Here is a 16,024-nt window from a genome sequence, read left to right as displayed (position 1 = left end):
GAGCGAAACAGGGAGCCTTACGCCTTTTACGTGAGTAGATTTTATGACGATGAAGTGGTCTTGATCTAGTGGTGCATGCTAGCCGGAGAACCAAGTGAAATAATTAAGTGTTTATGTGTAGAGTATTATAATTGTGTATGATGTGGCTTAACATTTGAGTTTGAGCTTTCATGGTGTGAAAACCCTTGTCTTTAATGCATTGTGAATTGTGAGGATGCACAAGAAAAAAAAATAATCCAAAAAATACTTGTTCCTCATATGTTTGCAACACTTAGGGCGTCTCCAACGTGGGTCACAAAATGTCCAGACCGGAGTCCGAACACTACCTCCAACGCTAGTCATCAAATGTCCACGGACTAGTTTGGACGCACAAAATCCCACAAACCGTCCTCAACTTGGGAGGATCTCTGAGGGAGTATGGACGCCCGCCCGGGACACTGTCACTTAGACCATGCCCCCACAACTAATGCATCACACTCATATATTTGTCCTCTCGGTTCATCTAACTCACTGTCATTCATAGCCCATAGTCCAAATTTGAGGATGTGGTTGGATGCTCAGGCTGTTCGTGGACACGTCCAGTCATGTCTGCGGATATTTGATGAGGCCCGTTTAATGATCCGCATTGGAAAGGCCCTTAGCCCCGCTAGCGAGTGTGGTATGTAGTTGCGGAGTGTTCCTGGGACCCTCCAAAGCACTCTCCCATCCTTCCGAGAGAAATATTTGGAAGGGTAAGCTCATCCTCCTCCTAAATCTATGGTAATCTTCCAGTCTCCGATCTTTGGTTTTAGGCCCACGAAAGGTTCTATCATTTATCAAGACACAATGTTGAATTTATAGGGGCGAAGGGTCTTGATGATGACATTTTGTGACCATAAGAGTTGACTTCGAGCATGTTTATCCAGTGATTTGAAGAACATGATCAAGAAACAGATATGTTCGTACCTCAAATACTATGTTGCAGATTATTAGTCCTCTGATAAAAACTATGTCATGGATTGGTCGTTACCAGTGTCACCAATAGTCGATGATGATGCACAAGAAGAGATGTCATTGCATATTCGGTAAATTAGCTTTACTTTTGAAGGGATAATCTATATCCGCCCCCTCTATATTTGGTGACCACATACATCCGAATTTATCTCCGCGTCCGAGACAGTTGGATGTACGGCTAGCGGCACCCTTTTCTCTTTTTGTGAAGACCATAAACCATACAAGAACACCTTGTACGAAAATAAAAACAAGGAACATGCCCAAAGGCTATATCAACTATGTTTATATGGGCCATCTCATGATATCGGGTAACTTGTGGGACATAGAAATGCGTTTTTTATAACTATAGGGAAGAGAGGTTGTAGAAACTGATTTGCTTATCACATTTGATTTGGAGTGTATTTTCTTATCAGATTTCTTTTAGGGGTAAATGCTTATCAGATTTTGTCGAGAAATTTGCTCATTGTATTTGTTGGCGTCAAGTTTTTTTTTTTTTGATCGAGCCCAAGTTCTGTCCTCCAAAGCCGGAACCACGGTCATACCGGGCCGGGCAGGGCCTCAGAATCTTGCCTAACCCCCGAGATAAAATCCATTCCGGCGGTACGCATGGCCGCATCAGCTCCTCGCCCAGCCCACCAAACCAGCCCCGGCGCCACCGTCCCCCCGACCAGCGAAACCGCCTCCCTCCCTTTCGCCGCCTCGCTGCCCACGCCGCTGCTCCGCTCGGTCCTCCCTCCGAGTCCTCTTCCCTCGCCGCCTCCTGGTAAGCCTCGTCTCCTCCCCGGCTAATCCCGCGTCGCTGGGTGCGCGCGTGCTTGCCTGCCTGCTTGATCGCGTGTTGCTGGTGGGTTTCTCTCGCCCCCCCCGAATCGGATCCGCGGCGCCGCTCTCGTGTGTTTCTCCGCCTGAATGCTCGGGTTCTTCATGCCTTGACGGCGGAGTTTTCCCCTGTCCTCCGCTCCGCCGGCGTTCCCGGTTGCCTTTCCGCCCTAAAGCTGCGAAGCTCTTGATGCTCGCTACCTGAATGTTCGATATCTTCTCGTTTTGTTAGTGGAGTTTTTTTTTCTCGTTCTCCGATTCTTCGGGATTTTCGCTCCAGGAAAGTTATTGGCGCCGCTAACCCTTGATGATCGCTGGGATTTTTGGTGTTGGTTGCTTCCTGACGGAGTTTTTTTTTTGGTCACCTCTAGTCCGGTTTTTTCTCGCCCGTACTGTTCTGTTTTGGGGTTCAGAATTCACCGACTCATTCTTGTTGTTTCTTAGTTTCCAGGCAGCAGGCGTGATGGTAGAGGAGAAGAGGGAGAGGGCGGAGGAGGCGTCCGAGAGCCCGCAGAAGTCCCCGCGCCTGGACCCGCTGGCTGCGGCTGGTCCTGGATGCAGCGGCGTGTCTGCGTCTCCGACGGGGTGGAGCGAGTGGCCATCATCCGAGGAAGCGGAGGCGGCAACCAGCAGCGACAGTACCGTCAACAGTATGGACGACAGCGGGCGGTGCGACCACATACTTTTCGATCTGGATATGGTGGTACGTGATCTCAAGGTCGCAAACAAGGTCCTCAAGGAGCCTCGGAAGTGCCGGCGTCGTAGTTGCAAGACGACCTGGAAGGGAGCCAGTGAGGACGACCAAGGGATGATGAAGTGCATAGACTGCGCCTATTTTTTCTGCTCTGGGTGGCCGGTGGACATAGAAAATCCGCAGGGACACGCCCGCTGGCATGCCGGCGAGCACCAGCATTGGGTTGCTCAGTGGTGCGATGAACCGAATTTGGGATACTGCTTCTTGTGTGCACGCCCTATGAGGCTCAGTGACTGGAGCGAAGATGACTATGCAGTGGCGGCCAGAAACGAAAAGGATCAGCAAATGCCGGGGGATAGCATTGCAAAGGATGGCTGGGGAACAATGGCCAGCGTTGCAAAGGAAGGGTGCGAGACGGGGTCTGCTGAGAACCCGCAGAAACCCCCGCCCATGGACCTTCTGTTGCTCGCGTCTGCGGCTGAGAACACTCAGAAATACCCGCACCTGGACCTGCCTGTGTCTAAGGCGCCGGTGTTGTTGAGCGAGTCGCCATCGACGGGGGAAGCGGAGGAGACCAGCGACTGCACATACGACATTGGGTCATGCGAGCACTTGTTCAAGGACAGGGAGGAGCTGGATGATATGGTGCGTGATATCAAGACCGCCGAGAAACCCCCAGAGTGCGAGCATTTCCCATGCATGACCACCTGCACCTGGAGGGGAGCTGCTGCTGGGTTGATGGTGTGCACGGAGTGCACCTCTACTTTCTGCACCGGGGAGAATGGGGACATGGAAAATCCGCAGGGACACGCCCGCTGGCACGCCACCAGGGACTACCATTGGGTTGCTCTGTGGTACAATGAACCGTATAAGGGCTACTGCTTCGAGTGTGGGCACGTTCTGAAGCTCGGCCAGGACAAGCTGAGCAATGATGAGTGGGCAACTGTGGCCAGAAATAAAAGGGATGAGCGGGCAATGTCGGCCAGCAATGGATGGGATGAGTGGGGAAATGTGGCCGAGAGTTATACAAAGGATCTGTGGGCAATAGTGACCGGGGATGATGCGTCTGGGTATGCTAATGGAAATGGCTGTGTTATCAGAGGGTTGCCAAATCTTGGAAACACATGCTACATGAATGCACTGCTGCAGTGCCTCCTTGCGCTCGGTGAGCTGAGGACAACAATTTTAGGACTGGGTGCTCGGCTGGGGAGAATTGGTCTGCACCTGAAGCAATTGTTTGTGGAGACAAGCAGCACAAATGATGCCAGACGCCCGCTGGATCCAGAGATGCTATTGAAAGATATGCGGGTGTTTAATCCGCAGTTCAAGGGCTCTCTTATGCAGGATAGCCAAGAGTTTCTTACATCTTTGCGCAGTGCTTTGGAAGAGGAGACAAAGGAACTAAACAAATTGCATGGGGGTGCAGAGTTTCATACAATTGGCAATTCCATTTTCAGGGGCTGGTTGCGTCAGACCTTATACTGCATAAGTTGCCCAACTAAATCAGTTTTGGATCTGCAATTCGATGAGCTCCAACTGGCGCTGCCATCAAAGGATTGTCCAGCCAGAAGTGTTACGTTACCACCAATGACCAGAAGCCGTGGATCTCCGACGAAGACTCGTAAGGAACTATTCGAACAAACCGACAAGACTGATGGAGAAAAGATTCATACAATTTCTGAAGGCGGCGATTCTCAGTTTCCTGGTTCAGAATTTGGAGATAAGGCCATGGAGAAAACACCCAAGCCTTTGAAAGTTGGTAAGTCTATGTGCTCCTCTAGCTAACTTAAAACATATAATGTGGAACAGGCCGGCAGGTGTGGAATAGTGAGATCTAGTACCAGCTAGCTATTTTTCTGAACACAGGAACACATAACACTTTCCGGCTGGAGCTCCGGAAATAGCTAAGTAGAGAAAATTGTGAAGGATATTTTACATATGCATTAAAAAGTAGCAACAAAGCCTTCGGGGTGGCTATGGAAAATTGGGCTGGATGTTTCACCAGTCTTAGCATGAAAAAAGTGTTTGGTATAGTGTGGTAGTTTAAATTGACATTTGAAGATAGCTCAGGGTCTTGAGTCCTTACCTTCATAAAATAAGTGTTACTCAAAATGGTTAGTTAACTTAAGCGTGTATGGATATTGTCGAAAAAAGAGAGCTTAGAACGTGGTGGATAAAGATTCTTAAATATGCAAAGGATGAGGGTTTCTGGTTGCATGATCTTGCCAATGCTGATAAAACTAAATCCCTGTATGCTTGAATCTGCAGATTCTACTGAAGTGGAGGATGTTGCCCACGGTCGTTTGCAGACTCAGAAAAACAATGTCCCACGAGAGATCATTGAAGTGCCAATAAAAGTTCTTGATTTCATTCCTAACTTGTTTGATGACACTGAACGGATGGATGAATCAATAGTAGATCCTCACAGTCCAGAAGGTACTGGTCCACCTCCACTTGTTGATATAGAAGCCGAGGAGAACACTTACTCAGTAGAACTTACTACAGAAGACAAGGGGAGAGCTCAGAGCAGTGATATTACTGATGATGAGGCAGTACATATGAACTCTGCTGCATCGCTCGAGGAATGCTTGACACTTCTTTGCTATTGTCCGATGGGATGGAAATGTGATAACTGTTCCAAGGTTGTTGAGCTGCCGAGAACAAATGGAAGTGAAAATGGTGAACCGATGATAGCAAGTACCAATGTAAATCGAGCAGTTGAAGGAGACCAGACTGAATTATCAGACGGGAAAACATGCCCAAGTGAACGATCTAATGATTTGAATAGCTTGTCGGTACATTGTACTTCTCCAAATAGACAAACACATGGTTCAGATGCACATCATCAAGTTATTCTTTCTGAAGACAGAATTAGTGAAGAAATCACTTCAGGGATGAGCTATGATGAAAAGAACTCGGCCTCTTGCAGCACTACCAATAAAAAATCTAAAAGTCATGAAGTTGTTCAGGAAGCTACACCTAGTTCCTTTCCAACTGATAAACAGACTGACCTGCTGAGTGCCCAGGATAGTCAGGATACCAGCGACCAAAATCAAGGCAGTGGGAAGCAGGTAAAGCTGGATGATCATAGTGCGCAACAAGTGGAAGAAAACCGAATTGAGCAGAAACATGAGACTGGTGGTTTTCAAATACAATTGATTGCTAAGCTGCCACCTGTGTTAACCATTCAACTGAAGAGATTCACCAATGCTCTTTCTAAAGAGAGAGGACATGTGAGCTTTAAGGAGATTCTTGATGCAGGACCGTTCATGGACCCCAGGTACCGACTTCTGATAGTTCTATACAGCAATTTCTAAGACTGTTCTTTTATTTCTGTTCCATTAAGTCCTTACCTTTAGAAATCCAGCAACTATTTTGTGTCATAGTTTGCTTCTACAAAGCTTTAGGAGTATTCCTTCTCTTCAAAAATAGGCATTGCAGGTTACAGAAATGAAGGTTTTGAACACAAAAAATATGTCAGACTTCAGGAATTTATATGTAAGTTTGTAAACTACTTCCTCCGTCCCAAAACAAGTGTCTCAAGCTTAGTACAACTTTGTACTAGAGTTAGTACAAAGTTGAGACACTTATTTTGGGACGGAGGGAGTATTTTATAGGTTCAGGTTCAGACTACAATTTTTTTCTTGGTTCAGATTAGCATTTCGTACTTGTCAGGCCACGATAATTGCAAGCTTAACTGAATCGTCTGAAGGCATCAGCATAATTTGAGTGTGTACTGACAGCCTGATATGGAGCAGATCACCAGAACCCTGTGCCATTGAAACTGTTATTTTTTCTTTTTTGGTATAGGATACCATATTGGAATATGTATCAGATGTCCAGGCCGTCGAGTACAAACTCTATTCACCTTGGCAGTGTATCAGTATCACTGACCAAGTTATGATTATATTATCATCACCTTGGTGTAGTGTATAACATTTTTGGCCTGTAGGTGATTAGTAGGTGCCTTGAAATGCCTAACCGGGAAAAATCTGTTTGAAGTTTGGATTGTTAAGTATAGTTCTGGTTATAGAATTGCAATTGGATGGATATTATATTATTTATATATATACAAACCTAACATCTTTGAATGGCCTGTTGAGAACTAGTATGAGCCTTTATTTCCAAGAAGAGTTATGATTAGTAAGTATGTAATCAGTCACTTGAGATACACCATATTATTTTGTTAATCTGATAGAGCTTTCTTGTTAACAAATGTCCAGTTTGTTGTTTGAAGAAAGACGTTGCATTGTTGGTACTCCAGCTTAATCTTTAGATTTCCTTGCATCTGGTCTAACTATTTATTACCTTTTTCTACTCTTCAGTTCCCAGGACAAAGGTAACTCCAGCTATCGTCTAGTTGGTGTCATTGAGCACCGTGGCCACGCCTTGAGTATAGGGCACTATGTTGCTTATGTGAGGGCAGGTCGCAAGCAGCAGAGCAGTGGTTCTTCCTCATGGGTTTGCGCAAGCGATCGCGACATCAAGGAAGTCCCCCTGGAAGAAGTTCTCGGGTGCGAGGCGTACATGCTTTTCTATGAGAGGATGGATGACCGAGGCATATGTGGGAGCCTACCCACCAACTAACCAGACCAGATGGACAATGAGAACGGATGCACAAGTTTGAGATTAGCAAGCATGGCAATTGCCAAGTGTAGATAGATACACAGAGTAGTCATCACGTCCAATTTTGTTGCCTTGGCTGAGTCATTGCAATACAACATACAACACAATAAGGGTCGCGTGAATGGCGTCTCCTTGCGTGTTTCACCTTGTCATTTTTACTGTGCTAGCAAGAGAGAAAAAAAAAGAATAGGTAAAAGTCATTTTTACTGTGCTAGCAAGAGAAAAAAAAGAATAGGTAAAAAGGGGCAGACGCAATTGAACGGAGACGCAATTGGGCAAGACTTAGCCCGGGGTCTCCGCACCAGCCCCTTCTCGCTTTTGATGCCGCCGCCTCCTCTCCTCTCATCTCCCTCAATTCTCCTCGCGCCGCCGCACCTACCTCGAGCCCCTCCTCTTCCCCGTGCCACCAGCCTCCCTCCTCTGTGTCTCTCCTCGTCGGTCGCGGATCTCCTCACCGCGGTTGCATTGTCCGAACAAGACAAAGAGGAGTTGGAGCGTCGGGTCCGTGCAGCGGCCTTCTCGCGGTGGCCGGCTGCTCGCCGCGCCGCGCCACTGTTGCGGGAGATGGTGAACACGAGGAGATGCAGGGTGGCCTTGCCGGAAGAGGGCGATGCCGGGAACCACCCACTGGTGAAGGACCATGTGGGCTGACACTTCCCCGCGACGCCCTCCTTCCCTGACTTCACCGTCGCCACTGCCCACTCCCCTCCCGTCGAGGCTGAGCATGCACAGCGTGGACGAGCCGGTCGCGACGGAACCAAAGCGCTCCAGGCCGGGGTGCGAGAACGAGATGATGTCCAGCAGGCGGAGGGTGGCCATGGGAGGAGCAGCCCACAATGAAATCCATTTTCTCCGTGCGTGCGTGCGTGCGTTGAAGGAGATGGCTGTAATGAACCAGAGAGGGAGGGGATCGAGAGAGGGGGTGAGCGAGACTTGGGGAGGAAGATGAAATTTTCTTGCAGAGGGAAGATTAGGTGAGAGTTGAACTGGTCACATCACATACCCACACCAGCCACAGGTGGCCACCTAAATACTCACGCGACCCACACACGCACACGCCGGGAAGGGTCCCACCCGCAGGGTTGCCAGGTCACACATGCCAAGTGGCCAGGTGTGACATTCTCCCCCCCTTAAGACTGAGCTTCCTCCTGGGAGCTTGGCTCCGAGTCCTCCCAAATGGCTGCCGCCAGAAACCGCTGCCGGAGAACCTCGTAGTCCTCCCATGTCGTGGCGGCTGACGCTCCTTCGCCCCACTGCACCTTGACTTGCACGATGATAGCATTCCCGCGCTTCATCATGCGCCGTTCCAGCAGCTGCGTTGGTGCCGCCGTCGACACGGAGAGGTCCGGCACGCGCGGCAGCTCTGCGTACACCGGCTTATAGTCCGGCGTGAATGGCTTGAACTGGGATACGTGGAAGACCGGATGCACCTGGCTCGCGGGCGGCAGGGAGAGCTTGTACGCCATGAGGCCGATCTTCTCGAGGACGGTGTACGGGCCGAAGAACTTGAAGGCGAGCTTGGCGCAGGGCCGGTTGATGACCGAGCGCTGCGTGTAGGGTTGCAGCTTCAGCAGCACTTGCTCGCCGACCTGAAACTGGCGCTCGGTGCGGTTGTGATCTGCCTGCTTCTTGAACCGGCGCTGAGCGTGCTCCAGCTGGGCGCGGATGTGCTCCGTGTGCGCCGCCCAGTCCATGTCGTCGCCGGTGTGTTCGTCCGCTGGCCAGGCCGGCATCGCTCCCAGATTGGCCTCCCGCCCACAGAGCGCCTTGAAGGGGGTGCAGTTGAGCGAGGCATGAAACGTCGAGTTGTACCAGAATTCGGCCATGGGCAGCCAGCGACGCCACTGGCGCGGCGCGTCGTGCACCGCGCACCGGAGATACACCTCCATGCACTGATTCACGCGCTCGCTCTGGCCGTCTGTCTGCGGGTGGTACGCGGTGGAGTAGAGCAATTTGGTGCCTGCTCCGGCGAACAGTTGCTTCCATAGGTTGCTGGTGAACACCTTGTCGCGGTCGGAGACGATCGACGCAGGAATGCCGTGGAGCTTCACCACATTGTCCCAGAAGGCCTTCGCCACTTGCGGTGCGTGGAACGGGTGGCGCAGGGGCACGAAATGGGTGAACTTGGTGAACCGATCCACCACCACCATGATCGTGTCCGCGCCGTCCGACACGGGCAGCCCTTCCACGAAATCCATCGTGAGATCCTCCCATGGCGCGGTAGGTACTGGGAGAGGGGCCAGGAGTCCGACCGGCTTGCAGTGCTCGTGCTTTGCCTGCTGACAGATCGCGCACTGCTGCACGAATTCCTCGACGTCGCGCTTCAGGCCACGCCACTCGAAATGCTTGCGCACGCGCTGGTACGTCGCCGTGACGCCGGAGTGGCCACCCACGGCGCTGTTGTGGAGCGCGGTGATGAGCTTGGTGCGGAGCGCGGCGTTGGCGCCGATCCACAGACGACCTTGGCGTCGAATGACGCCGCGATGCAGCTCGTAGCCGTCCTCGTCCGGGCTGGCCAGGGTGAGCTTCTGAAGACGATCCTGGGCATCTTGGTCCGTGGAGTATGAGTTGAGCACTTCCTGGATCCATGCTGGCTGGCACGTCGAGAGCGCGGCCAGGTCGAGCTGCTTGCCGACGCACGACAAGGCATCGGCCGCACCGTTGTCCAGTCCCCGCTTGTACTGAAACCGGAATTGCAGTCCCACCAGTTTCGCCATGGCCTTGCGTTGCAGCTCGGTCTCGAGGTGCTGCTCGCCCAGGTTGCAGAGGGACTTGTGGTCCGTAAGGATGTCGAAGGGACCGCGTTGCAGATACGGGCGCCATTTGTCGATCGCCATCATCACCGCCAGAAACTCCTTCTCGTACGTCGGCAGTTGCTGGTTGCGCACCCCCAAGGCCTTGCTGAAGTAGGCGACCGGGTGGCCTTCCTGGACGAGCACCGCGCCCACCCCTGTGTCGCACGCGTCCGTCTCGATCGAGAACAGCTTGTCGAAATCGGAGAGCGCGAGCACGGGCGTGGTGACCATCGCCGTCTTGAGCTGCTCGAAGGCCGCTTGAGCTTGCTCTGTCCAGGTGAAGCCTTTCTTGGTGAGCAGCTATGTCAGCGGCTTGGCGATGATGCCGTAGTGTGGCACGAATTTTCTGTAGTAGCCGGTGAGGCCCAGAAACCCGCGTAGCTCGGTGGCGTTCGCCGGCGTCGGCCATTGCTCCATCGCGCTCGTTTTCTCCTTGTCTGTGGCCACACCCTCCTTGGAGATCACGTGGCCGAGGTAATCGATGTGATCCACGGCGAATGTGCACTTGGACTCCTTGATGTAGAGTTGGTGTGCGCGAAGGAGCTCGAAGACGATGCGCAGGTGCTCCAGGTGCTCCGCCATGGTTTCGCTGAAGACAAGAATGTCATCCAGAAAGATGATCACAAACTTGTGCACGTACTTACCAAATATAGCGTTCATTAGGCACTGGAACGTGGCTGGCGCGTTCGTGAGGCCGAACGGCATGACTCTGAACTGGAAATGTCCGTGGTGCGTCTTGAACGCTGTCTTGTGCTCGTCCTCCTCGCGCATCCTGATCTGATGGTAGCCCGCGCGCAAGTCCAGTTTGGAGAAGACCGCGGCACCAGCAAGCTCATCGAGTAACTCGTCGATGATGGGAAATGGGAACTTGTTTTTGATGGTCGCGTCATTAAGGCGGCGATAGTCGACGCAGAACCGCCAGGTGCCGTCCTTCTTCTTGACTAGCAGCACCGGCGCGGCGTACGGGCTCATGCTGTGCGTGATCAGGCCGGCGTCGAGCATTTCCTTGACCTGGCGCTCGATCTCGTCCTTCTGGAGCGGCGAGTAGCGGTACGGACGCGTGTTCGCGGGGACCGCGCCCTCAACCAGTGTGACGGCGTGATCGTACTGCCGGTGTGGGGGAAGCCCTTGCGGCGCCGCGAACACATCGGCGAACTCCTCCAATAGATCAGCGAGCGGTGTCTGACTGGCGCACTTACGCCGCGGTGGTGGTGCGCGGCCGCAAGTGTCCACCATGGCCATCGCCCACACGTCGTTGCCAGCGATCATCTTGCGCAACTCGTCTGGTTTGATCGCCTTGAGGGTGGTGGATGCCTTCGTGGGCACGCCCCGGAGCGTGACCTCTTCGTCTTCGTGGGTGAACTTGACCCATTTGTCCTGCCAGTGGAAGGTCATGGGACTGTGCTGGGCGAGCCAGTCCATGCCAAGGATGCCATCGTAGGCGCCAATGTCCAGTTCGCGCATCGGAGTGGCGAACATGTGCCCTTGCATCCGCCACTTGAGCTCGGGGACGATGCGGTTGCAGGAAAGACGGTCACCGTTGGCGACGCGCACGTCCACGTGCGACATTTCTTCTGTCTTCAGCCCAAGACGATCGACGAAAGACTTGTTGACGAAGCTATGCGAGCTGCCCGAATCCAGGAGAAGCAGCATGACCTGGTTGCCCACCAGTGCGCGCAGGCGGATCGTGGTCGCCGAGTCCGTGCCGTCCAGAGCGTGCGACGAGAGGAGGCAGCACTCGGGAGCGTCCCCAGCAGGAGCGGGCGGCTGCGCGACCGTTCCAGGGTCGTCGAGAAGTTGCAGAGCATGGATGGTGTCGTCGGAGAGCACCTCGCCGTGATCCCCGATCCTGATGGTGAGCAGCTGGGCGGGCTGAGCGCACGGGTGCTCCTGCGAGTAGTGGTCGCCGCACTTGAAACACAAATTATTGGCGCGGCGATAGTCGCGCAGTTGCCGCTCGCGCGCGTAGTCGTCCGTGGGGGCGCGGTTGGGCGCGGCCGCCCGTGGTTGTTGTGGCGCGCCGCCGGTGGGGGTCGCCCTGCTGGTGTGATGCGTGGGCGCGCGCGCGTTGTGCCCAGTTCCTCCTCTTGAATGCGCACCAACACCGACGCCCTGGTGATGCTCGAGGGCGCCTGCAGACGAACCGGGGGGCGTAGCTCGTCCTTCAAGCCCAGGATGAACTGGGTGACGAAGAACTTGGTGTTGATGGACGGATCGAGCGCGAGCAGGTGGTACATTTGCTCGTCGAACGCCGCGCGGTACTCGGCGACTGTGGCCGTCTGACGGAGTTGCAGCAGCTTGTGCATGACCACCTCGAACTCGTCGGCACCGAACTCCTCGAGCACGGCGGACGTGAATACTTCCCAGGTGATGCCGCGATGTGTTTGACGAAATGCCTGCAGCCAGTGCGCTGCTTGGCCTTCGATGTACAACGCCGCGGTGGTCACCCAATTGTGTGGTGCGACCTTGTAGAGTTCGAAGTACGCCAGGCAGCGATCCAGCCACAGGTACGGAGCGGAGCCATCGAATCGAGGGAAGTCGTGCTTCGGTGGCTTGTGGAAGTCGTTGCCGTAATGGTCCGCTGTTGGGGAGGGAGCGGCAGCCGGAGCAGCGAGTCCGCCCTGTGGAGGCACCGGAATCAACGGGGGTTGAAGGTCCCCGAGACGCGCGTGGGCGGTCGCCTGGCGGCCCTGTTCGGTGGCCACGCGCGGCGAGTGTGGAGGCGGCGGGGGTGGTGGTGGGGGTTGTTGCGGAGCGGCGGGTTGGTGCAGCATGGTGGTGACCGACCCCGATGGCGATGCCGAGCCTTCCATCGTCTTGCGAGTCGCGTCGACGTCGACCTGCGTCAGATCGATCTGTCTGGCGAGGTCGTGCACGTCCTGCGAGATCTGCGCGTTGAAGGCGGCCTGAATCTCGATCTGCTTGTCGTGGACCGCCTTCTGCTCGTCCATCTTGGCGAGGAGGGACTCGAGCATCTTGGTGATGTTGCTATTGCCCTCGTCCATGGCGGCCAGCACCTGACGCGTCGCCGCCGAAGCTTTGGAGGGCGCCGTCGCCTTGCTTGGAGGAGATCGAACCCCGCGACGGATTTCGGGTGAGCTTGCCAGAGCAGCACACACCGGCGCGGTGGATGTTACCGATCTACAACCAGCGCGGTGGGAGAAAAAAAATTTGGGGCGATTTTGGCTCTGATTACCAACTGTAACGAACTAGAGAGAGAGGGGATCGAGAGAGGGGGTGAGCGAGACTTGGGGAGGAAGATGAACTTCTCTTGCAGAGGGAAGATTAGGTGAGAGTTGAACTGGTCACATCGCATACCCACACCAGCCACAGGTGGCCAGCTAAATACTCACGCGACCCACACACGCACACGCCGGGAAGGGTCCCACCCGCAGGGTTGCCAGGTCACACATGCCAAGTGGCCAGGTGTGACAATGGCGTGGCCGCGTGGGGATGAGGCGGTGGACAAAGACGCCGTCTCGTCTCGTCTCATCTCTGCAGGTAGAGCGGCCAGAGGAGCAGACAAACATCCCTCTTTACCTTCCACGCAACACCAACATGGTGAGCTTCCCGTCTCCCCATCTACTCCCATATCTGAACATCAACTGCAGTTTGTACATTTTGGTTATGCTTTGTTTCAGTTTGTACACATCTCGTTTTGGTTAAACTCCTGTCTTAGATGCTATGGCTGAAACTAGAGCAAACTGTGTGTGCAGCACATTTTGGTTCAGTTTTGGATGACTGAGACTAGGTAGAGTATACTATGTGTGTGTGTATCCAGTGTATCATGACGAATTGACTTGTGCTAAAATTAGAAACGAGAAATGGTACACAGACATGTTAGTCTATTTAACCACCTTCTCGGATCAACTTGACGTGATACTATTCTGATTTGTTTTAGTAACAGTGGTTATATACTCTATAAATTTATTCATCAACATGATTTCTCTATTTTCCGTGTCGTACATTTTACATATCTTTAGTCATCAAAAATCAAATAGGGGCAAGACTGTTACAGAAAAATTACTTGCAAGCATAATAGCATATTGTGATTTACTTCTTTATAGAGTATTTCATAATGCAATTATCTGTATAATCTCCTGTGTTTGCCTGATGCTGACCATCTGAGAATATGTGAAACTATTTTCTCTCTGTCCTGAAGGTTGTTGACTGCAGAATCTGTGGTGATCCACACTCTGTTGGTTCACACTCATTGAGTTCGCTCGTGAAGTTATTATATCTTCACATGGTACATTTATGTTTTTCGGCAGTTAATTGATGGTTTGATACATGATACATTTCATGCACAGGGTGCTAGAGCTGCACTTAATTTGCTAACATCATCGCCTTGTTCTTCCTGGCAGCGTAAGGACCATCAACTTCCATCTGCAACTCTAGCACAAGTTAAGTAAGGAAGCCATGAATATTTCTTTGTTTGAGATGAACGCTAATTAAACCTGCACTCCTAAATCTGGGGGCTGCCAACCCCTTTTGTCTAATTCAAAATAGTTATAAATTGTTAATGGTTGTCATTGTCGCTGTTATAGGAGTGAGGATGGTGAGACAACCGACCGCCGCAAGGTTCTACAAATGGTTCTCAGAGGTTTGATGGCGATGACATGGTGAGTGGGTTTTGAATCTTTCGTTGCACCGATTGGATTGGGTTTGATGTGTATATTGTAGTGAGATGGCTTGTTGATCGCTAATTTGGTGTTTCCCCTTGTGTTGTGTGGCGTGCGTGTTGTGCTTGTAGGCGCAGTCGATCAAGTTTTGGTCAATGTTTCATGGCTCAATCAACGAATGGTGTTAAAACTGCTAATCCTGAAAGCAAGGTACTCTCAATTCATTCCTCTTTTGTTGCCGGTGCTTATTTCCTCGTGGATATACACATTTAATATCACATATGGTGCAGATTTTGAATGATTCCTACCTCGAGCTTCCGCTTCACTTGTTTCTTGGTTGTTCAAGTATGCTTGGTGGTTCTTCATCGAGGGTTGAGATGGACCATGCACTGGTTACATCTTCTCCTATCTCCATGTTCTTAATTTTCTTGTGCAATGAGAGCTATATTAAAACAGCAGTTTGTGCAGTCCATGCTTTTAACATTGAAAATGAGAGGTGAAATGATGGGTTTGGACAGTGCTGATGTTTTTTTTCTGGGTATTACATTACTAAAATGAACTATATTTACAATTGTTGAACTTCCATAGCTAATAAGATGATTTTTTTCAGCATTCGATATGGAACAATTATACCATATGTGGCTGCTTTCAGGTTAGTAAGTTTTGTTCTTCATTATATTTTTCTTATTATTCTGAATGTGTGACGCCCCGAGACCGATGCTCAGTTGCCTTCCATTTATTGTAGTTGTTGTCGTGTGTTTTTTTATGTTTGTTGCATTATCATAATTGTTTTGCATATTTCATTTCTATATGTTTATGCCATGATCATCATACCTTGGTTTGCATATTTAAATTTTGTTGTGTGTTCTTGTGTGAACCCTCTTCTTCTTATCTTCACCTCATTTCTTCACCATGCACATACCCGCAGCCATTCATCAAGTTCACCCAAGTTCCTATCCCATCTAACTTTTCCTTTCCTCTTTATTCCATTTATATTTTCTTGTGACATTTTTCCTGTTCAGGAAAATGTTCAGCCTTTCCCTATAAATCCCAAATGATGCCAATAGTCACCTCTCCAAATTTCAGCTCATTTGGATGTGTTTTGGTTTCGTTCAAAAATGTCTCAAGTTTGAATTTAATTCAAACGTGAATTATTTTTCTAGCCTTAAAAATGCCCAAACCATTTTATTAAAATCCTTCATAAATCCAGGAGCCCAAGAATATTTTTACTTCCTCCTTATTCTTCTCTAGAAACCTTGGTCTTTTCCCTTCTTTTATTTGTTTATTTATAAATAAACAGAGATTTGAAAGTAACAGGAGATGGGCTTTACCTGGACCCCAGCCTTCTAGCACCAGTAGCATCATCCTCCAGCCCACTAGTGCCGCGGCCCAGCAGCAGCTCCTTCGCCGCCAGCCACTTTCTCCCATGCGGGGCCTGTCTGTCAGCCTCCCTTCGTTACCGTGCTTCCTCCTCC

At 51.3% G+C, this 16,024-nt stretch overlaps 1 protein-coding gene and 1 long non-coding RNA gene across 3 annotated transcripts; both read left to right on the top strand.

Annotated features, from left to right (window-relative positions):
- Positions 1 to 1,606: 1,606 nt before the first annotated feature.
- LOC125519913 (ubiquitin carboxyl-terminal hydrolase 16-like) lies at positions 1,607 to 7,284 on the top strand (the record flags this gene model as incomplete). The annotated part of the gene is made up of 4 exons (XM_048684692.1): positions 1,607 to 1,756; positions 2,264 to 4,265; positions 4,775 to 5,786; positions 6,832 to 7,284. Coding segments are annotated over 4 exons (3,426 nt in total), but the record flags the coding sequence as incomplete, so codon positions are not given.
- A 5,830-nt stretch (positions 7,285 to 13,114) lies between these two features.
- On the top strand, positions 13,115 to 15,246 carry LOC125519914. 2 transcript variants are annotated; one of them, XR_007288374.1, is made up of 5 exons: positions 13,115 to 13,488; positions 14,238 to 14,330; positions 14,475 to 14,549; positions 14,681 to 14,759; positions 14,840 to 15,246. It is a non-coding gene; the product is annotated as an uncharacterized LOC125519914 (long non-coding RNA). The 2 variants fall into 2 exon arrangements; XR_007288375.1 differs by having other exon boundaries at positions 14,090 to 14,330.
- Positions 15,247 to 16,024: the final 778 nt, after the last annotated feature.

Source organism: Triticum urartu, chromosome 7 (assembly GCF_003073215.2).
Source record: "Triticum urartu cultivar G1812 chromosome 7, Tu2.1, whole genome shotgun sequence".
NCBI lineage: Eukaryota > Viridiplantae > Streptophyta > Magnoliopsida > Poales > Poaceae > Triticum > Triticum urartu.
This window is presented reverse-complemented; position numbering and strand designations above follow the sequence as displayed.